Here is a 23,425-nt window from a genome sequence, read left to right on the forward strand (position 1 = left end):
TTTATTTAGGTTTGTCTCTATGATTGATTTACAATATACTGTTAACTTACCAATACATTATTTGCTTCTCACTTTTTACCCTAACAGTTTCGTGTATTGGCTCTAGGAATGCTGTAGTGTGTCCAGTGATGTACCAAGACGGCATGCCGGCCCGCGATTAAACTCTTGCCACGAATCTTAACCCAAATTCCGTTTGACTTTTGAGAACTGTGCTCGAAACGGCCGCCATCTCTCTGGCGCAGGTGACAATGCGCTTTAAAACGGTTTTGAGTTACTTTAACTCTCCAATACCTCTTTTGCTTCATAAATTAATTTTCACCGTATTTCCTTATTGCACTTTAGATTCTTTAAAAATGACTCAGTATTACTTTTTCATTTTTATTATAAATCTAAAATATACAATAGCTCTCTAATTCTACTCTGCATAAAGTATGAGCAATCAATGAGCGCGCGCATCACAGGCAGGAAAAAGTGCCTCGCACATGGGCGCGCGCCCGCCCGCTCGTGTGAGTGGTGGACCGGCTTGAGCCGGAATATAAAGCAGCGAGACAACAGAGAAAATTGGCAAGCGGGGCTCGGGTGAGACAGGGGAGACTAGAAGGTGGCAGAAGGGCGGCCGAGGAGCAGTACGGGACGGCCAGATAGGACGGAGGGAAGGGGATCCCCGAAGAGCCTTGTCTTACATTTAAATCTCTTTTTGTAAAATAATTTTAACAGCTCATACGTGAAGCCACCACGTTCAGTGAAACCATCAGAGAGCGAAATAGTTAAATGAGACTGGGTAAAACAAGGGAAAAAAATAACAATGATAGGCTAGTTTAGACAGTGAAGTGTTTATACATATTTATATATTTTTTGTGAAGGACATCGATTCTCACTCAGTACACCGGTAAGTCAGCAAATTATTACATTTATCAATTTGAATGTCGCACTGTGAGTGAAAGTAATACCGTCACGCTTAAATTCTTATTGTTTGTTTAACTGACTGTCAAATAAGGTAACTGGAAAATAAAATAGTCTCCTATGTGTCTGCTCTATAAAGTGCCTCTCAAGGTGCGAGAACGAAAATGTACGAAGCGTGGCGGAAACTTTTCTGTTGCATCATCGTCAAACCGAAGGTCGCAATATGAAGCCAAGCAAAGTGGTGGAGGCATTTTGACAGGCACCGGGTTGCGTGCGAATATGTTCTTTTAAATTCGACAGAAATGACGGCGTGTCTGCACAAGACCGCTGGGGTCGATCTGCCCTTATGAACACCGTTTTGCTTTATAAATGAACCCGAACAGGCGCCTCGGACGAGCTGCTTTGGAACAGACAAGCGGATTCTAGGGCGCCCCCTACTCCACAAGCGAGTAGACCCGAGAGCGCTACAAAGTTACACCGAAGGAACACTAAGTGATTTATTCTTGGGTTACACGAAACAATAGATCGACCAAAATATTCTGACTTTCATACTCTCCCAAGTAATCTGCACTTGTTGGCCTATCTGCGGTTGGGTGCAGTAGCTCAAATCTGCGATAAGAAAAACGTTTATTAGCCCTTGTGCAGAAGTTACCACCCTGACTAAAAAGCGGGAAATTAGTTCTATAGCCGCAACTCCAATAGTTTTAAAACTATAAGGAAAATACAACATTTATCCAAAAAATCCTCACTGATGTTAACATTTAATACGAAAATTTTGCCCCAGTTGCTTAGTTTAATAATTGTTGGAATCACCCATGTAATAAAATGGAAGAGTCTAAAAAAATACTAGAAAATCTGTGGCAGATATGAGATCATGGCTGTCCTGGCATGACATAGTGACCAGGTCCATCATTGTTGTGGGTTTCTGGTTTTTAGTTACTTCTGTAAATTCTGCCTCTAATTTGAACAGACCTCTTAGCCTAACATGAATACATTTTTATGGTACTGCAGCAGGTGCCCACAACGAAAACCTGCCAATAACTGGACATTGGGAGATGATAGTGCCCCAACACCAGTAAAACAATTCAGTAACCTAAAGAAGTATGTCACTTTGTTCAGTGTCATGAGATACTTTGTTGTTGGCATCACCTGTTTAAGAAGTGTCAACTGGGAGGTTATGTCTGCATGACCCACAATAAAATGAAGCGTCTTTGCATATTCTATTATTTAGCTGCATTGAGCTCTTCCAGTCACAGATTAATAATGAAGACTCACTGGAGTGGTTCTAGTGCAGAAAGTGGTAATGTTGGCAGAGACGTTCGCTTTCCCACTCTTGCTCTCTTTCTCTCCCACTGCAGCAGTGCTGCAGTAAAATGGATGACAGAATTAACAGCAGACACAGTTACTAGCACAGTCCGCAGGCACATCAAATCAAAAGTTCTTATGGTTTTGTGTCTGTGCCCTGTTAACTGAACGTACTTTCAAAATTTATTCTGCAATTTAGACAACAGTGCCGCTGCATTGATACTAAATCATTACTCTTTTGAATTATTGGCTTGCTAACCTGGGCTTTAAACAGAACACTACTAATTACTTCAATTTTTAATCATGCCTTTTTGTTACTAGCTATATGTTTGTTTGTTTTGTAAAAAAAAATGACTTTGTGTCATTGTTATTCTTTACATTCTTAAACAGCAGATAGAGCATATTTGGTGAAACAACATTTTGCATAAAGAAGAACATGCAATAGACTTATTTTGTCAAAACAATAATTTACAGAGTATTTCTAATATATATATATATATAATATGCATGCATGCAAATCTTGTAAAATCTGAGACACTGCAACATAAAATTGCTTTTTGCAGTTGTTGTTTAAAATTAAATTTTAAACATTAATAAATCTAATGTAACAGCAGAACGATGCCTTTAAAATAAAGAGCACAACACTTTGGCTGGTGGAACTAAAATCTGTAAAAGGCATGAAACGGATTTATATGCTTCTGTTCTATTAAGCTAAAAATCACGAGAAGGTTCTGTTGGCCAGCCAGTAGATTTAACTTCTCATTTAACCTACCCAATAGCTGTGTCTTATCAGTTTACACTAGTTAGTATTTTGAGATCATGCCCTCTCATTCCCTTCTGAGGCGCCTTCTTTGTGTGTCATATTTAAACCAAGAATGTCTGCTGCTAAATCAGTCTTCTTCAGTTACTTGCGTCATATAGACTATATTTAGTTTTTTTAAGTAAAGATAAGATGCTGCTATAAAGAGTGGCCAATATATTGAAAATCAGGTAAGAGTTTAAAAACAATTAAGTATCTTCAACTCTAACTGATTTAAAACAAGATGCATAAATAACCTGTATTAAACAAAAGAGCTAGAGCCTGGTAATGAAGAACATATATACACAAATATATTTTATTTACCTGATAATGTGACCTGCTGTACTTGAGGTGGCATTTGTTGGTTTATTCCAAAAAAGAGGCTAACTTGAGTTTATTTTCCACAGTGAGGACAGTCTGAATGATGGGTTTTGTTGCTCGAGTGAAGGGGTGCAGAGGTCCAAATGTCTACACAGAAGAGCCTGATGGAGGCTGGGGATGGGTTGTGGCTGTGGCCTTCTTTTTTGTGGAAGTATTTACATATGGAATAATTAAGAGCTTTGGAATATTTTTTGAGGACCTAATGACACAACTGAATGAATCCAACAGCAGGGTATCATGGACTCTTTCCATATGTGTCTTTGTCATGACCTTTACAGGTAAGAATTTCTCAATTTGATTCATTTGAGCAATCATGCATTTTTGTTTTTGGTTTTTTTCTTTTTTGTGGACCATTAGTAGTTTGTATGAGTGTTTATCCATCCATCCATTTTCCAACCCGCTGAATCCGAACACAGGGTCATGGGGGTCTGCTGGAGCCAATCCCAGCCAACACAGGGCACAAGGCAGGAAACAATCCTGGGCAGGGTGCCAACCCACCGCAGGAGTGCTTATGTATATGTATATTATTTATATTTGTGTATGTGTATATATATATATATATATATATATATATATATATATATATATATATATATATATATATATACACTGTGTAATATATATGTATATGCATGTATGTTTGTATGTATGTGTGTGTGTGTATATATATGTTGTACTTTACCTATAGTGTTCCTTTTCATTTTTGTACATGTATTTTTTTTATTTCTTACAGTGGTGAGAAAAATATTTACTTTTAAAAATGTTTTAAAGTGTATCTCACTTCTGCAGTACTTTTCTCAAAATGAAGCATCACTCTATCAATATGTACATTTTTAAGGACTTAGATATGGAAATACATCTCCATTTAATTATTGGCAGGCGACCACATGGAATATCTTAATTGCACCTTTTTATGGCTGTAAACCATAAAGCCTTTTTGAAGGCAAATCCCTTTCAAGAGTGGCTACTGAACAGGAAACTCAACTTTGAAGACGTTTCAGGACCTTGGCCAGCTCTTTTTTTCCCAGTAGCCGAGTACACACTACTAAAATTCACACCACACTTAAGTCAACGTATCAAAAATTCCATTCATAACAAGCCTGTCGGATCATGCTGCTGAATGTCTCATTTAATCGTAAATCCAGTCAAACTATTGGAAATAGGAAGCTAGTACCGGAAATCCTTGAACAGCAGGGAATTCCACAGTTTAAATACATCATAGCAGTCTTGCAGGCTGTAACTTGAATGAATCACTGCTCATGTCAAATTCTACTTTTTAATGTGGTAAGAGGAAGATGACAGCAACACACTGTCAAACAATGAGAGAACACCAGATGTAGATAAACCACAATTAACTAAATAGGACCTTAAACTTAAAAGTTATTTAAATCTTATAACAAATAAAAAAGACAACAAATGTAGTGTTTAAATCATGTAATGCCTTACGGTTTTTTTTGGCTTCTGTATAAGGCAAAAATAGTCTCTGAGCACAGACTATTCATAAAATGAGAGCTGAAACTGATACCCCAGCCTGCAGTGTGCCACCTTTACTAATTACCACAGGCCTAACTGCTCTAAAATCAAGTCTTACAACATTTATGCATTTTCCTATTACATTTTATATCACCAAAAATCAGTTTTTATCTGAGAAGGATGTTCATAATTTTTAACTGCCTTTTAAAATGTAACTTTTTTGGCAGTGGGGTTTTTTTAATTTTAACAAAGGCATCTTTGGTTTGGGTTACTTTTTAATTTTTTACTAGAACAACAGCTGTTATCTGGCTATTTATTAGACAAAGCAAGGAAAAGTACTGAAAAAAAGTTGTCGTCTCAAAGTCTGTATCACAATATCTGTGCTTTGTTTCCCACATCTTTTCTTTTATAAACTGTAACTAAAAATATGAACATATTTAGGGATTTAAGAGACATTTTTTGCATTCTGATATTTGCAAATCTTAACGTTCCTTTTTACCCAATGCTCTTTTTCATTGTATTTGTCATTTTTAACTTTTCCTCCTTTTAGTGAAGCACTAAAGGATGAGCTGCCACAAATACAGTATATATTGTAACAATAATGTTACTTTTTTTTTTTTTAATTAAAAGCTTAATACGTCTAGATTCCATCAATACCACAGTGGCTAGGCACAAAAGCTGAAATAATTGCAGGTGTTGTAATTTGGATCTATAAATTATCCTAAAATGTTCTGCACTTTTATGATTTATTTATTTTAGAAGAGTAAGACAACTTAATTGTACCTGTTTCTGAGTGCATTAGCTCAAAAGCTACAACAGACTTTCAGAAAATGGTGGTATAAGAATGCAATATAGCAATATTGAATAATTATAACCTTCTGTTCCTTAAACATTTTACTCTCTGAGAGACAGTTTCTTTTTTTTTTTGTATCACTGTTAAACAAACATCCTTCACTGCAGGCTACAAGAGATTATTATTCTGTAATATGGAGAGCAAAAATTGACAATGGATGGATGAACACAATATTTTTGAGCCATTCTACTAAAAGTGTTATCTGCAGTCAATTAGAATATGCTGTTAGATTAACTATTAGTTCTAAGTTTGTGCTGTGTAAATGAGTGTAGCATGTGCTTGAGTGTGCCTTGCGATGAATTTGCACTCCATCCTGGATTGGTTCCAACACTATATCCAGTGACACGGAGAATAATTACCCTGTAACTCTTAACTGGATTAATTGTGTATGTGGTGAAAAAGGAATTCCATATTTTAAGATTGTAACAATCCTTCCACCTGATCTAGGTCTTTTCCAGAACGAGTATCAAATAAATTTGTGAGAAATTTTTTAATAGAGAAAAAAGTGTACACAAGGTAGACTTGGCTGCAAGGAATGGCCAGAATGTAAGAGTTGGCAGTAAGGTGCATGTTTGTCACTTTCCTTTATAGATGATTCATAGCAATATTCTCTGGTAGGACCTGAATATACAGTATATGAAAAATAAAAATAAATGAGTCTACTGTTCTAAAGCCAGTTAGCTCTTGCTGAGATGTTTGGAATGCTGATATAAATCCTGGAGGGTTCTCACTAACTTTGGCTTTAAGCATCTGGCATACACCCAGAACTTGCTCTTTCATACACCAGCAATAAAACCTGTATCAACCACAAGAGACCAGCTGATTATTCATAGAAACAAAACCAGCATGTTCCTGTTCTTAGAAACCGGGGTGCTGTCATAAAGAAGCACAGTAATAATATTCTTTTAGAAGTGTCCCTGTGAATTGTTGTAGATGATTACATGTCTTAGCAACCGCACAGACAAGCATATGCAGCCACACTATAAACAGTACAGAAAGTTAACTCCAACCTTTTTTATTTTTTGAAGCAATGCCCTACTTCATAAGTCTGCTTTTTCAAAGGTAATATCAGAGTTCAAGCATAAGATATAATGCCAACCAGACCTTTGCCCTCTACTGCTTTCTTAAATGCTTTGATGTGCTGGGCACAGCAAGAAGAATGTCCAAGAAAAATTAACTTTCTGAAAAGTTCCAGGCAGTGTGACATAGTGTTTAAGGCTTTGGACTTCAAACCCCAAGGCTGTGGGTTTAAATCGTGCTACTGACACTCTGTGACTATGAGGAAGTCACTTCACTTGCCTGTGCTCCAATTGGAAACCCAACAAAAATGTAACTAATTGTATCATAAATGTTGTAAATCGTCAGCCAAATAAGTAAATGTAAAATCAAAAAACTTTTCTATTGTCTTGGTAGCAGCTCTTTTCATTTCTTCACTCATCACTTTCAGTTATGTGCCCACATGGAGTACAAGTCAATTGTCTATTTCTTTGCGATTAACCCAGTTATAAAGTTTACTGTTGAATATCTGGATTTAACTGTTCAAATTCACCATTGTACACTAAGGTAATCTAATTGCTTTAATACTTTAAATGCAAAATACAACATTTGATATCATTCTTTTAAGATCAGGCCTGAAGCAACATTTCTACTTTACTGGAGTTGGGGTTTGCACTTATCTTAAAGGTAAACCTTTTGGTCTAAAAGGGGAAATGACAATCACCTAAAGGTGTTATGAGCAACCTTTCTGACATTTGAGTAAATTGTAGGTTTCTTTTTATATTCTCAATTGTCAGCTCGATTTAAGTAAATTTCCTTAAAACATTAACGTTTATTTGTAGTACTACTGTTAAGAGTCTTAGGAATCTCTAATAATATGCTCATGTCTATATTTTGGCTTTTATTAAATGCTATTCTGTGTACATTGTAATTAATTTTGTAGATTATGAATGGAAGTCCCTTTTTCCATCCATCTATTGTCTAAACCACCTCATTCCAGTTAAAGATTGCAGGAAGTAACAGCCTACCTGGCAGCTGCAAGAACCATTGTTGGCCTTAGTCATGCACACACCCAAACTCCCTAAAAACAGGACTTAAAATGTATGTATTTATGGGGTCAAGGAAAAGCTGATATGTCCAGAGAAAAGCTGATGGAGCCAATCCCAGCCAACACAGGGCGCAAGGCAGGAAACAAACCCCAGGCAGGGCGCCAGCCCACCACAGGAAACACTAAGTGAACCATCTAATTGTTTCTACCCACTTTTAAACAAAATTTACTCATGGTTGTGTTCAGACATATAAATTAAATGCTTGGTGCTGCGAGACCAACAGAACTGTAAACCAGTCATTAATTTTCAATGCTGCATAATCTAGAGTGAGATTATTAGGATCCATGGCAATCTCAGTCACCTGTTTCATATTCCAGCGAAAGTGAGATTTGAGGAAATGCAGAAGGTACCTTTTAAATTCTTTAGAATAGGTAGTAATACATAAATATGGGATAAGAAAGAAAATGGTTGCTTTTTATCCAAATTGGTTTTGTAGTCCCTTTGTGTTTTAAGAATTTCCATCAGAACATAAGACGTTGTTTAGCCCCTACATTTAATTTTATCTAAGTTGTAGATCTTGGTGTATAAATGTTTTTAGCATCAATTAACTGCATGTCAAAAGGCATGAAGCAGCAAGCCAACTGTCCATCACTACCTTATGATTCACAGATGTGTGAGTTTTAGATGAAATGCCAGGCTTTTAAATGTATGCTGCTACACTCCCCAAATGCTATATAGTAAAATCCCTCCGCCTGTCTCACCTCTGGAGCATTGATCACTGTGCCTCAGGATAAACTAATTTGAAGATATTTGGCAAGCAAATAAAACAAGTCGTTGTCATACTGCCGCATCTCCAGAACCACTGTGCCAGAAAGATAATAACAATGCAGGATCAAGTATTGCCTTAGCTTTAAAGTGGGAATTGGGTTTGGAGGGGCATTTTAAATGTTGGTAAATTGCAAGACTTCAAAGACTGAGGGTAACTGTTTTTGATAATTATCACATGTTTGTACAGCACTTTTTAACTTGTACATACACAGAGGAAAATGCAGAGAAGGCCAAACGGTCTAGTCAAAAATATTCTGATTGTTTAAAGCAAAAATGAGTATGGTACTCGAGCATTTCTGTGTCATGATGTGCACAAGTAACATCCCGGCACACGTTACTTTTGTTTAAATTGTTTTAAATTCATAATGCTGTAAATGGCGCACACAACAAAACGCTGAAAAAAATATGAAATAAGCCTCTAGGGGTTTGTTTGAATTGTTATTATATTTCCATCTATCTACTGAAAGAAGGGATAAACCTTGGATGCACAGAATCCGTAATCTCAGACAAACAGTAATGTTGCCAGGATGGTGTTCATCTCTTTGTGTTTCTATAAAAGGAAAAATAAATCCATGATTTAATAGTACTGGTATTACTCTGTATACATGACAGTACTATAGTGAAATTTGCACTTGCATGTTCTACATTTATAAAAAAAAATGTAAGAATATTTTAAAAGCCAAAATGGGCAACTGTTCACCATCTGCTGTTAAACTGGCTTGAAGTGTTTGTTTTAAGCAGTTAAGAAACATTACAAAAGGAGGAGTTTTGAACTTTATGTCAAGTGAGTAAGTTAAGGAACTGAACTATGTTGGGGAACCTAGCAAAAAATATGCTGTTAAGTTTCCAGCAGATTATGGTGATGTGGTGAGAAAGATTTGTGACGTGAAGATAACCACATTTACTACTATTGTGGTTATTTAGCCTTACTTTGTAGAGGATGTATTTCATGTTTCCATGTTCTGGCATTTCCTGTTGAGACAGACACGCACAGCACAGTTTGTTTGAAAGTGAAGAAGGGAGGAGATGCAGTTTCCTCATTCTCCCAACCTGACCTGCCATTTAAAGTTCCAGTTTAAGCCTGTTCTTGTGGCCAGAGAAGCAAGTCTTTCACATCTGTGAATAAAAGACTTTGTATAAGGTAGTCAGCTTCCTTTCTGATTGCACAAGTGCACAATAGACTGCAATTATAAAGTAAAAAGCAGGACTTTGTTTTCTTTTTTTTTTTCTTTCTTTCTTCAGAAGGGCTGGGCCTGACATTTAATGGAGTTGATCACCTGATTAGTCAAGTTGTTAAATCATGCACATATTACTTGTGGTCTTTAGTGTAAAGAGAGAAGTTATTTTGCTTTGAAGTCTATAAAATAAGAAATGTGTAACTGCAGGTGACTATAAAATCTTGTCCCTTAAAGCAGAATTATGCTTGTCTTCCTTTTCATAATGGACAAGTGTCACGCTCTTGTAGTTGAAATACCCCTAATTAAGGCATAATATCAATTTTCCTTTTAATTTTCCAAGAGTTGTTAGATTTAATACAGTAACTAAATAACACTAACAAAGTGAATGGCATAAAATGTGCAAGAAAGAGCTCAAGCTATAATTACGGCTTTTTTATTGCCTCTGGGATGAAACCATGGTGCAGTGATTAGTGCTGCTGCAACACTAATCTAGAAACCAGTTCGGACACTGTCTGTGTGAAGTTTGTAAATTCTCCTTATGCCCATGTGGCTTTTCTGCAGAGATCCCTGTGTCTATTACCATTCCTAAGACCTGAACGTTAGGTTAAACAATAAGTCTGAATTGGTCTGGAAGGAGTCAATTGGGCTTACAGAGTTTAGTGGTAAGGACTGAACTGGCCACCAGGTGGTGTGAATAGTGTCTGCCTATGTTCAGGGATGGCTCTTGCCTATTCCCCAAAAGAGTCAAAAGTAGTGTGGCGAGTGGCTGGTGGTGGTACCCAGCTGGGACGCCCAGGAGGACTGGAGGAGGGCTTATGCCTCCTCCAGACCACGAGGGGGCGACCGCCCTGGTGGCTTTGGGGACCACAGGAACTGAGTTTGTAAGCTCAACCCTATAGGGGCCCGTGGTCACCGCCAGGGGGCGCCCGAATGCCTGAGGAGCCCTGGCCCTCAGCACTTCCGCCACACCCAGAAGTGCTGGGGGGAAGAAGACCAGGAACACCCGGAGTGCTTCCGGGTGCGCAGCTGGTACTTCCGCCACACTGGGGAGTGCCGGCAGAAGCTAATCGGGAGGCACCTGGAGCACGTCCGGGTGGGGATAAAAGGGGCCACTTCCCTCCATTCGATGGCTGGAGTTGGGAGGACGAGAGACAAAGTCATAGAGGAGAGGAGTGGCGGCGGACCTGAGAGAGGCATTATTGACAAGGCCTGGACTTTGGGGGAGTTTTGGGGTTGTGTGTGTCACTATTGTAAATATTAGTATTGTAAATAAACATGTTGTGGTGCTTTAAACATATCTACCTGTCTGTGTCCGGGCCAGCTTCCACAGTAGTCTTTGGTACTCGAAGACAGTGACATTTATTACATAGGTTCAGAAATTGCTTCAATCTGTATTGTTTCTTGACTGTCACTGTATGTACATTTTATAGCTCTTTGCTTGAGAAATAATAACACATGTCAAAAAAAGGTAACATCTCTTCCACTGATTTTTTTCCCAGAGATTATAGCAGCCAATGTGAGCTGCAAGCAACTACAGTATTCTAAAATGCATTTGGTGGGGAATGACATAGTTACTTGCTCAGCCTTATACTAGTCTTTCATTTATTAATTTGAAAGATGCAACATAAAATAAGAACGGATTGTCGGTGTTGTAACATCACATTTAGAAGTTAAAACAGCATAGTAATAATTTAAAAAATGTGTATACAAATGTGAATAGGCCTGACCTCTGCCTTTTGTTTAATATTGCAGCTCCATTGTCTACAATACTGAGTAATCGTTTTGGACATCGACCAGTTGTCATGTTGGGGGGTGTCCTTATCAGCCTGGGAACTATTCTGTCTGCCTTTGCAAACTCAATTGTACAAATGTATCTGACTCTGGGCATAATTTCAGGTATGCAATACTGAATTTAGCTCTAAGTTTCTGTTTAATTTATTTTCATAATTTAATTCTTTGTTGTTTTTCAACACCTGAAGTGAGATTCTGCATGGTATTGCTGTGCCTAAATAGTTTTTATTTGGTATGGTATATTGGTAATGAGAAGATTTTTTAAAGGTGGGAACAGGGATGTACATTGCTAAAACTCATAGGACTTATTTCCACTTACATTGTAGTGCGGTTGTGTGTGTACAAGAATGTTAACACATCCTAAATGTCACTGTGCAGTGGCTTTCATTCTGCCCAGTTCCAGGGACACTGCCTGCTGAAAAGACACTTCTTTTCAAGATAATTACCATCATGACTGGCAAATGATCTCACACAATTGATTGCCTACTTTTATACATTTTAAACCCCTTTTGGAATGAATTCAGCTTTTAATGTCCAGACAAAACATTATCTCTTCTTCTTTAATCAGAGTTCTTTAGCCTCTGTGCCTTGTAACTTGGACATATACTCTGGCAAACATAACCAACCCTGCAGCACTATTGACAAAGATAGCCTTAAAAATATCAGAGGAAAACGAGGCACAAGGTTGACAAATCTAGCTCATCTCTGCCAAGAAGTGGCAATGGTGGCCACCGATCTTGTTCTTCCACTGTATACACAGGTCACCCAGTCCATGGAATTTTCCAAACATTGTAAAATGTAATGGGGAATCAGAACAATGTAAGCAACATTCCACAGCTGGCAGGTAGGGCCAGTTGTACATTTTAAGGTAGTCCAAATATGGCAAAGAGCAGCCGAGAAATCCTGCACAGTGAAAACAGGAAGGAAATCGAGCACAAGTGCAACTGTCATAACTGACAGCTGCAGTCACCCTCATTAAAGCTGTATGGCGCCATGTTGTGCCGCTATGGTGGCCTTGTGCAGCAAAATGGCATTACTGACTAGGCTGGCAGGTAGGACTACAAATTTTCAAAAATACCCATTGGAGGCGTTTAGTGAATCTATACTCTTACTGACACGCTCAGAGAAGCAAGCTTTTGCATAAATGAAAGTCAAATGTTTTAATCCCTTCTGCATTGTGAGTTAGGTACAGTATATAGCATAACTTCTCATCCTAAAAAATCCATTATACCTCCTTTTCAAACATGCAAAGTGCTTTTATATCACACTTGGTTAGGACCTCTCATCTGTTTTAAAAGGGGCCAAACTGAACAAATCTGTTTTTGTATTGCCATGTGTCTTTTGACCCTATTAGCTGGGGTTATGCTACATTATTTCTTTATGCCATCCAATTGGCCTTATTTTGTATAAATCTGCTTTCATTAACTCCATACAACAGTGAAATGCTCCCTGCCATCCACACAACAGTGTAACTAAGGCTCACTACTGTCCAAGTCTGACTCATTTCTGTACTTCACACTTCTGCCCCACTAGCAGTCACAACTGGAAAGCTGAGACAAGTACGGAGAGTCAACTGCGCCTTCTGCTTTCAGCACTATTCATAATTAAACCAACAAAAAGTCCTGCTACACTGTCTGGACACCGTATACTTATTTCATAGTAATGAATAACAAATTGGAATTTGTACGTTTTTTTTATTGGATTTGAAAGATATTTTAATTCATATTTTAAGAAGAATTAGTGGTCAACAGATACAATCAAAATGAAACCTTTGCTTATATAAAATTAGTACTACATGAAGAGATCCCATTTCATCCATCCATCCATTTTCCAACCCGCTGAATCCGAACACAGGGTCACGGGGGTCTGCTGGAGCCATCATAATTAATATTAAAGCTAATTATTCCAAGTAGATTATGTCAAATTACCATCAAGATCATGAATCAGATTAAGGAGTCCCCCTTTTCTGGTCTTTACAACTGAATACCTTGCTAAGGAGGAAGTAACCTGTACAACTGTTTAAATGGAAATGGCTAATATGTTTAATCACTGAATCGGGATAGTGATGTCCTGGCCTTGCTGCTTGGTCAAATGAGTGGCTGAGCTCCTGTTTTTAGTTGACGTCTAACAAGAATCCCTCTTTGGTTTCCTGTTTTGTCTGTTTGTTTCCCCTTGATGCATTTTCTTTTTGCAGGATGCACTGTATACTGGTAAACCTCCTCATTGGATCCTCCTCAATATCATGCATTTCTGTGGCAAAGAAATAATAACAATAGCACTTGGGCACTGCAGGCCATTACACTGGCTGTCATCTTCCTTTCTCCTGTTTATTCACAGGACTCGGATATTGCCTTAGTTTCCTCCCTACTGTCACCATCCTCTCCCAGTACTTCAAAAAGCGCCGCTCGCTTGTTACTGCAGTTGCCTCTACAGGGGAATGCTTCTCCGTGTTTGCTTTCGCTCCAGGTAAGACTTAAAAGTATTCTATTTGAATCTGAGTAAACTTAGAAAAACTGAATAATACCTGGAAATCGAGGGGGGTGGCTCTCAGAATGGCCATGTCAAGCAATAACAAGCTTTTTATAAGCTATTCATGTAGATCTTATCAGTCTGCCACTTTTATACACAGCTTCATATATATTTTTTTTTAATTTTCTTAATTAATACTCCCTATCATTTTATAATACATTTTTATTTATACAGTGCCTTTCCCATGCTCAAAGCCTTCACAAATATTCAGAACAACAGGGTATATATAACACTGGATATAAATAATATCCATAAAAAAATAGTAAAGATCAATACAGGATATACAAAGTATTAGAACAGAATTCAATAAACCAGAATAAAATACAAAAAATAAAAGGAAACCCTGAACAAATAATAAGTTTTGATACAAACATAATAAATCATCTTGCCTACATAGACAGAGAGGGTAAACTGAAAAAGTATCAGAATGTCAGGGTAAGTTAAAAGGCTTTCTGGACAAATGTGCTGTTTTTTAAAAGAATGAATTGAGTCAGCTGATCTTATTAATTTAGGGAGGTTGTTCCAAAGTTTGGGTGCAATGGAGCGGAAGGCTTTGTCACCCATACAGCACAGGTTAGTTTGGAGCATAAGATTGCCAGAATCAGTGAATCTTAGTAGTAGCACAGGAACATCATTTTGAACGGAGGTTACTGATATAGTCCAGTGTAAGGCCATTTAAAGCTTTGTATGTTATTAAATTAACTTTATACTCAATCCTATAAGAGACAGGGAGCCAGTGAAAGTGAAGCAGGATGGGTGTTATGTGCTCGCTGTTACTTCAAATTGGAGCAGCATAGACTAGAGATCTTCATGTAAGACATACTGTATGACCCCATGTCTATTTGTTTCCTTAACATTATGACCTACTAAGATCTATGAACATTATGACCTACTATATTTCAAAAACTTTTTTTTTTCAAGGCAGGAGGATAATCTGCTGTGTCCACAGAAACATTTAAAGAGACGTTCTACGAAAATGTCTCTGTTGGGTTTTATGCTTATGATCTGTGACACATTGAAAACAGTGCCATCTATTTAACATAGTGTTTGTCCTGTACGTGTCAAGGATCCAGAGAAATTAATTTTCTCTCTCAGTGTTCTGAGAATTGTGGAAAAAAAAGTCCCAGATGAGCAAACCAAGCTGTTTACAGGATAAACCAACTCATGATGCTCCACCATTAAGGATTTTTAAACACCCATATGTTGGGAAGTTTTTTTTTTTCTCAGTGTCTATTTTTTTTGTTTGTTTTCCCAGAAAATATCATTTATCGTGTATGCAATTAGGGTGACTTATTGAAAGAAAAAAAAATCCTACTGAAGGTCTATTTCAAGAAAGGCTTGATGAACTATAAAGCTGTACATGCTGGCCAAATGCCATCAAGAATGTAATCAGATCTCTTAACAAGATACTTCATCGCTTCCACTCTGTACACAACTGCTATTTCTTAAAAGAACTCAGAAGAACTCCGTTTACTAGGGTTGTGTAATCTTTTTGTCAATCAGGATGAGTGATATATGCCAATCAGGGTAAATTTAAGAAGTATGGCTTTGATATAATGTACCAACGGACAGCTACAAGTTTAAAGCATTTTAAGGAAAGATTAACTCCAGATTAAATACAAGTGTACATTATCCTTAGAAGTGTCTTTCTGAAGGCTTGAAACTGTACATACCATTCAGATATTTGAAGTAGAATATTAAATGGTAAAAAAAACAAAGGGGTTTAAATGATGATATTTAAATTTTAATGCAAACTCTGACCTGATAGAAATTGACTGTATTAAAGGACCAGCAGTAACATTAGTCCCAGTAGACCACGATTAGGAAAAAACAAGTTATGATTGGTAGCTGATACATACCATTAATTACAATGTAACATAATTTCTCAGGTATTTAAATGTAAGGTGTGTAAAGAAACAAAAGTACAATATTTTTCATACACTTAAAAACTGCCCACATCCAACCTCCAAGAGAAATTTTATTAAGAAGTTGAGGGAATTATTAATTGATTAATAGGATATGTTATGACCCTTAGTTTAAAAATAACAAATAATTACAGTACCAACAATGTATATAATTTAAAATTAAATAAACTTTTATATATCATTGTGCAACTTTTTATGTATAAAAATGTGAAATCAACTCAATGTTTAATAATGGGAGTAAAATATGTCAATAGTTACAGTCTGCAAAGTAAAACAAAGATTTCAAAGCAGACACTACATTGACTGTGTCCTTTGGGCAAAGATGGATTTTTTAATGAACATTAGAAAAATCAAGAAGACAACAGGCCACTCAGTCCAACAAAGTTCACTGTTCCTGTCCACTCAATTCTTCTAAAAAACATCAAGTCTAGTTTTGAAAGTCTCAAAAGAGCTACTATCTACCACACTACTTAGTAGTTTATTCCAAGTGTCTTTGGTTCTCTGTGTAAAGAAGCACTTCCTAATGTTTGTACAAAATTTACCCTTAACAGGCTTCCAACCATGTCCCCATGTTCTTGATGAGTTTGTTTTAAAATAACAATCTCGATCCACTGTACTAATTCCCTTCATAATTTTAACCAATTCAGCCATGTCTCCTCCTAATCTTCTTTTGTTTAAACTGTAAAGGCTCAGCTCTTTTAATCTTTCTTCTTAATTTATCCCCTGTAGCCCTGGAATCAGCCTAGTTACTCTTCTCTGGTCTTTTTCTAGTGCTGCTATGTCATTTTGTAGCCTGGAGACCAGTGCATTATAAAGCTTGAATATAACCTCCTTGGACTTGTACTGCACACATCAGGGTGCTATATAACCTGACATTCTGTTAGTCTTTTTAATGGCTTGGCTTCTGAACACTGTCTGCAAGTTGATAGTGTAGAGTCCACTATGACTCCTAAATCCTTCTTATAAGATGTACCTTTGATATTGGGTGAGACAATAGCTAAAGTACAGCCTTTTTGATAACAGCTTGTTTTTGAATACTACCCTACACATTACTATGGCACTGTTGAGGTTGTCTAAATAAAGTTCTTCACTAAAAGCTAATTTTCTATTTTTATCTTTAAACAGCTTCTACTGCTCTAAAGAATCAAGTTGGCTGGAGACACACTATGGTTGTAATAGGAGTTCTTCAGCTTACTATTACTGTCTGTGGAGCTTTGTTGCAGCCTATAGTCATAGAAGCTGAAAAAAAGCCACATCGGGCAGAGAAAAAACTTAGAACAGAACAAGCAGAGACAAGATATATACTTGAAAATGAACAAACACGTACATCGATTGACTCTGTGGACTCAGGAGTTCAGTCTCTATCTACCTCACAGACAAATATCTCTGAAACCTGCAAAAATTCAAAGGAGGAAGAGGCTGGAATTCTTCCACCAGCCTCACTGAAAACTGAAACCTCCAACATTCTTTTCCGAAACAAACTTCTGGATTTCTCCCTGCTCAAAGACTGCAGTTTCATCTGTTACACACTTTTTGGACTCTTTGCAACCATGGGATTCTTTGCACCTCAGCTGTTTGTCATTCCTCTTAGCATCAGTTTGGGAATTGAGAAGGAGCAAGCAGCATACATGTTATCTGCCATGGCTGTGGCCGAGATCTTTGGAAGGATAACTGTGGGGTGGGTGCTTAACAAAGAACCCATCCCGAAGATTTTAATTGAACTCATTTGTGTCTCGCTGCTTTGTATTGTGCTTATCGTCTTCCCATTTGCCACAGATTTCTGGGGTCTTATGGCTTGCTGTGTGCTATATGGTTTCTTCCTGGGAACAGTGGCTGCAACTCACATTCCTATGCTAGCAGAGGATGATGTGGTAGGCATCCAGAGAATGCCATCTGCTGTGGGAGTGTACATTTTCATCCAGAGCTTTGCGGGGCTGGCTGGCCCACCCCTTGGAGGTATGAAAGAACCAGATTTCAAGAAAAATATGCTGATAAATCTTGCAAAATACAGTAACAGGTTTAGGCTTAGTGTATGTAGTATGCTTCAAAAAATGAACAAAAAAAACAATGAATTCCACATGAATGAGAGTGAGTTGCCAAAGTCATTAAAAAGATTAATTCAAATCCTGAGGTAGATGTTACAGTCAGTACTCAGTGTGCCTTTGAAACTGAGCAAACCTAACCCAGAAACTAGTACCATATTGTTTGAAGTTTATAGTTGTTTCTTTCAAGTGGTCCAGTTGAAAGCTCCAAGTTTCTGAAGTTTTGCTGACCGGTAACACACAAAACATGCATTCTCAGTGTTTAATCAGGGACCAGTTTCTGGTTTTTTTTTTCTTTTTAGCGTAAGGAGTTGCACTTTATTATTTTGTCTTGTGCTTATTTTTTCCTATTTTGCTTTTCAGGTTTTCTAGTAGATGTAACAAAGAGTTATGGATCAGCTTTTTATTCATGCGCTGCTGGAATGGGGTTGGGAGCCCTTTTCTTGGCTTTGGTAAGGCCTGCAAAAACTGGCCTCTGCAAACGAAAAAGAAGAAGGAAATCAAGAACTGAAAAAGACTTAAAGAGCAAAAAGCCACAGGAAATTTCTGAGGAAACTAAAGCTGAGGAAGAGTCTGAAGAATTTCTAGAAGTTGATTTGATTAAAGAAGAAATAAATTCCAAAAGTGAGCACCAAAATGACATTGTTTGAATAATTTAATTCCAAAGGGACCTGGGCATGCACCTCATGTCGTGAACCATAGCACTCTGAACGTCTCAATAAAGCAGCTTTTGCACAAGACAGCACCTAGAAAAAATGGTTTTAAACAAATGAAGTATGAACCTATCCCCCTGCTCCAACTTATTTTAACCCTTATGCAATTATATAGTAGAGGTATATAATATAAAATGCTGCATATTAAAGAGTACTCACAGAGGTTCCAACAATAGGTATCTCAAATGAAGGCTTTTCCAATCGGGTCATCCTTTATGGGTCACTTTCAAAGTGCAGGGATTTTTCATTGTTTTACTCCATAAATACTTGAACCAGACTTGCATCCTGTGATAGACTATGTTGTAAATTGCTCTCATTTTAGTTAACAAAAATTTGAACTGGTGTTGGCGCTCAGAGAGGCAAAAAATCATTGTCTTAATTGTACAACTTCCGAGAAATGTTCACATCATTTTAAAATAAGCTTCTTAGATGAAATAGCCCATGTTGTTAAAAAGAAATGAGACAGAATGAAACCTGTAATTGTAACTTCTCATATGTGATGGCTAGAGGAGCCTGTTTGTATGTTCCCGCTTACACATACACTGACTTTGGCACTGAAAAATACCAACCTCTGCCTACTTGGGAAAAAGAATCTCGGTCAAGTGTGAACAAATACTACACACATCTAACAGGTCAAACATTGAGCCTGCTAAAGCATGGGAGCCTTGATTCTGGAATCCAATTTTTTTTTTTTCTGGAAAGAAATTAATGTATCTGCATTATTGGTTTATGACAAATTTTACTGCCTTGAATAGTTTTTAATTCATTTTATGACTGCTACACCTCTGTCTGTAGTGCAGACAATGGAATAACTAATCTATATACTATCAGAATGTGTAATGGTTGCTTAGGCATGAGATGAGATATTAGAAAATGTTATCAAGTAAATGATACTTGATCTGGCAACAGACATATCCTTGCACTAGAGGTCAGAAAGACAGATATACTTCATTTGCTTAATTGTCCCTAAAGGAAAATTAGAAATTAAGTTTAGCTAGGTAACACTTAAGACATGAGAAAAATATATAGAAGTTCACATCTGAAGCCCCCGGGTTCCCCCACCTGCCTTCCTGCCTACCTATAGTAATAACAAGGCGATGAAAGGTTAGATGTTTTAATATTGTGCACTTAATACAGAGAGTATGAACTGGGACAGGCCTTACCTCTATGTTGTCTTCTATTGGAGGACATTGAAGAATTGTACACTGAATACTGTACATTATTGCCTCTTTAAAAGATAAAACATATACAGGAGTTTCATATTAAGAAGAGTAACTCCTGCTTCATGTTTTACGTACTTCAAATTACTATTCAGGCATTGGTTCTGTGACCCTGCCTGCATCATGGATCAATACTTAAAAGTGTACCTCACTTAAATATTTATTAAACCTCACAAAATTTTGTATGTAAGTTGTATTTCATTGTAGCTAATTTATTATTTTGATAAATTTAAATTATTATGGATTGTTTTATGTAATGCTTTTTGTCTGTGTTGAAAAAGTCTGCAAAGTGCCTACACCAATGCTGACATTATTTTCTACTGGCTCCTGTGATTGATCTAGAGCCAAAGACAATACTGGGGAATCCTCTCTTTATAGATACCGCAATGTAAAGTTTATACAATCATGTGCCCTGCCACAAATTACAAGAATGGACAGTTTTCCAAATTGAGTAAACTTAATTTTACAAAATACAAAGGAAGAATTGTTTTATACATTAAGTACATTATGGTGTTGAACTGCAAGTTGAGGGCATGGAATCTGCAAGTTTTCAGCTAATTTCTCTTTATGTAGACTTTTACGTAATAAGTTATATTTCTGCTTTTGACTTTCCTTCTTGTTTAATCAAGTGCTTTGTTCAGATGTTCTTAGCCAGGTTTAATAACATTCTTATCTGTATTTCCATTTTAAAGATTTTTATGATGCCCATTCATTGGTAGATATGAGGCAGTTTACTGTATTGTACTGTAACCTGACTCTCATTCTGGCTCTACAGCATTTATTTTATCAGATCAAAAAGTCTTTACAGCAGGTGTGTCAAAGTCGGATCCTGAAAGGCAACTGTAGTTTTTAATTCCAGCAATTTTTCTTAATGATTACCCGATTACTATTACGAATGGAACAGACTTCTTTTGCCTTAATTTCAATTTACTCTCTTTTTAAGATTCACAACCTTTAATTGTTTCTAGCAGTTAAATAATGAAATATAATGAGAGCCAACAGATGACTAGGTAATTCCGAAGTCTGACTTCACTTTTGATCTAATTTCTTAATTAGAAGTTGATACTTAACTGTTAATGAAACACATGTATTTAATATATGGCTTCCTAGTGCTCTCATTCTGCAACACCAACTGTTGATTTTCTCTTTTTTTAGAGAATCATAAAAATGGTCTGTGGACTACAGCAGATCAGTATTTCTCAGGGCTTCACTGCATTCATTAAAAGGGAAACCGTTATGGGTTCTAAATTTTAAAACCAAGTCAATGAAAATGAAGACAAAGTACATTCTGCCATTAGCAACAGTAATTGGTTACTATTCAAGATCTGCTCAAAACAAAAACAGCTCTCCAGGATCTGAATTTGACACCACTGCTTTAGAGACCCTTTATAGTACTCAACCTGAAAATTTTAAAATGAACTGTTTTTCCTCTATGGCTGGCTCATATAACAACAGTTTTCAACTTAAAAATGAAGTAAACATCTGAATAGAGACCTCAGGAAAAGCAAACTAACTACTGTATGTACAAGGAGCAGCCACAACAGAAATTCAACAAGAAATCTTTCATAGTTGTGGATTCCTGGCCCTACACTCAGAGTTGAAATTACGTGTATTTTTGTTAATGCATATAGTAGATAAGAAAAAACTCCAGTTCTAATATCCCAGATATTTTTAAAAAGTGTATACAATTCTATTCTGAAAGTGCAGTGCATTTTCAAGCAAACTGACAGTTATTTGATACATAAAATAAAGTGGCCTTAACATGCAGTACTTGTCTACTCCCATATGGATCTTTCTGAAACTACATTTTTTTCATGTTTTACAACAAGTTCAAATATATCTGATACCTTTGGCAAGAATGTACTCCTCAATGTGTGTCCTAGTTTCAGGAGATAACACGAAACTTTTATTGGTCTTGTTATGTCATTTTATTGGGAAGGGTATCTTTGCAACTTTTGCACTTTTGTAATCATGTTTGATTTCAGTATTTTTGAGTCAAATGCTTTATTCGTTTGTACATTTTATCAGTTCATTAGAGTATAGATAAGAAAGGGTGTATATGGCAATATTAAATTACAAACTCTCCCTCTTACCGTGAATGATGTGTTTGCCAGGGTTGTTACTGTTGCCAAACTATTGAATTTTTTCTAAATAAATAAATGTCCCCGATCCTTTTTTTTTTTCTTTAATGTGTGATTAAACAGACCAAGTAAATGATTTTACATGTCAGTCACTCACTTTGCTTATATAAATATGATCAGACACGTACAGGGGGTAGCTATTAGCTGCTACTACCATATAGACAGGTTGTACAGTTAGTAAATACACTGCTCAAAAAAATGAAGGGAACACTTAAATGACACATTGGATCTCGAAATATTCAAGTGGAAAATCTTTGCTGTGTAATACTGTGTAATTCATTGAGAACAAAATGATGTAACAATGGTCAATGGAAACAAAAATTTAACATCACACCAAAAATCAAAATCAGAAATTGAAATCACAGGTTGATCCAACTTGCGTGAATTTCATCACAACAATGCCTAATGTGACTCAGTAGTGTGTATGGCCCCCATGTGCTTGTGTGCACTCCTGATGTCCAGGCATTCTGTTTCTGATAGTTTAGTCAGAGACATGTACACCTGTAGCCAGCTGGAGGTCATTTTGTAGGGCTATGGCAGTGCTCTCTCTTGTTCTTCTTCACACAAAGAAGATGATACTGGTCCTGCTGCTGGGAGGATGCTCTTCTACAGCCCTGTCCAGCTCTCCTCATGTAACGGCCCATATCTTGGTATCTTCTCCATGCTCTTAAGACTGTGCCGGGAGACACTGCAAACTTTCTTGCAACAGTACGTATGGATGTGCTAGCCTGGTTGAGCTGGACTACCTGTGCAACTTGAACTGGCTGCAGGTATTGCCTCATACTACCAGTAGTGACAAGGACATTGGCAAAATGCAAAACTGTAGACTGTCTACAAAACTGTCTGTGGCCACCACCTGCAAAGCCATTTCCTTTTTTGGGGGTTGTCTTGCTGTTGCCTCTCCAATGCACCAGTTGTCACTTTCATTTGCATCAAATCAGGCAACGATGATTCAAAATCTCTTGTGCTTCCTAACTGGACAAATTGATATTCCTCAAGCTTAATTGACTTGATGTTAGACTGTGATCATCAATTAAGTGTTCCCCTCCTTTTTTTGAACAGTATACAAATTGGTTGACAATTACATCTTTGTGGCACAAGAGGTTAAAAGCTTTCTGCCGTCTTAGATCCTGGACAATTTACAATAAAAAAGGGAATAAAATAGTGGGTGTAGTTTTAAACCCTACTGAATTTGCCGACCTGCCATGCAACAAAAGCACACTTGACAAGCTGTACAAAACAATTTCCTTGCTAACTGATGTATTACAAAACTGAAATTAAAAACCATGGCTCTTATCT

General features: G+C 37.0%; 2 protein-coding genes across 4 annotated transcripts in view; one reads left to right on the plus strand and one right to left on the minus strand.

Moving 5' to 3' along the window:
• The first annotated feature begins 391 nt into the window (after window positions 1-391).
• On the plus strand, window positions 392-20,008 carry slc16a6b (solute carrier family 16 member 6b). Its single transcript, XM_028819139.2, has 6 exons — window positions 392-889; window positions 3,415-3,666; window positions 11,518-11,661; window positions 13,894-14,022; window positions 17,136-17,966; window positions 18,416-20,008. Exons 2-6 carry the CDS (start codon window positions 3,429-3,431, stop codon window positions 18,700-18,702), a joined length of 1,629 nt encoding a protein of 542 aa, XP_028674972.1. The 5' UTR covers window positions 392-889; window positions 3,415-3,428; the 3' UTR covers window positions 18,703-20,008.
• Window positions 18,413-23,425, minus strand: part of LOC114664850 (archaemetzincin-2) — a 45,738-nt gene continuing 40,725 nt past the window's right edge. The window contains exon 8 of one of the 3 annotated variants that reach the window (XM_051936249.1): window positions 18,413-18,527. The gene's annotated coding sequence lies outside the window, so the exon portion shown is untranslated. Of the gene's footprint in view, window positions 18,528-18,650; window positions 18,799-21,427; window positions 23,257-23,425 lie in introns of those variants that run through there. The other 2 variants (XM_028819143.2, XM_051936250.1) reach the window with 2 other exon arrangements.

Source organism: Erpetoichthys calabaricus, chromosome 14, assembly GCF_900747795.2.
Source record: "Erpetoichthys calabaricus chromosome 14, fErpCal1.3, whole genome shotgun sequence".
NCBI lineage: Eukaryota > Metazoa > Chordata > Cladistia > Polypteriformes > Polypteridae > Erpetoichthys > Erpetoichthys calabaricus.

What these genes read in the sequence shown, in the direction of transcription:
- slc16a6b (XM_028819139.2), top strand. Translation starts at nt 3,429, where the DNA reads ATGATGGGTTTTGTTGCTCGAGTGAAGGGGTGCAGAGGTCCAAATGTC. An exon ending in GACTCTGGGCATAATTTCAG is followed by an intron (nt 11,662 to 13,893) that starts GTATGCAATACT and finishes GTTTATTCACAG; the next exon opens with GACTCGGATATTGCCTTAGT. An exon ending in CGTGTTTGCTTTCGCTCCAG is followed by an intron (nt 14,023 to 17,135) that starts GTAAGACTTAAA and finishes ATCTTTAAACAG; the next exon opens with CTTCTACTGCTCTAAAGAAT.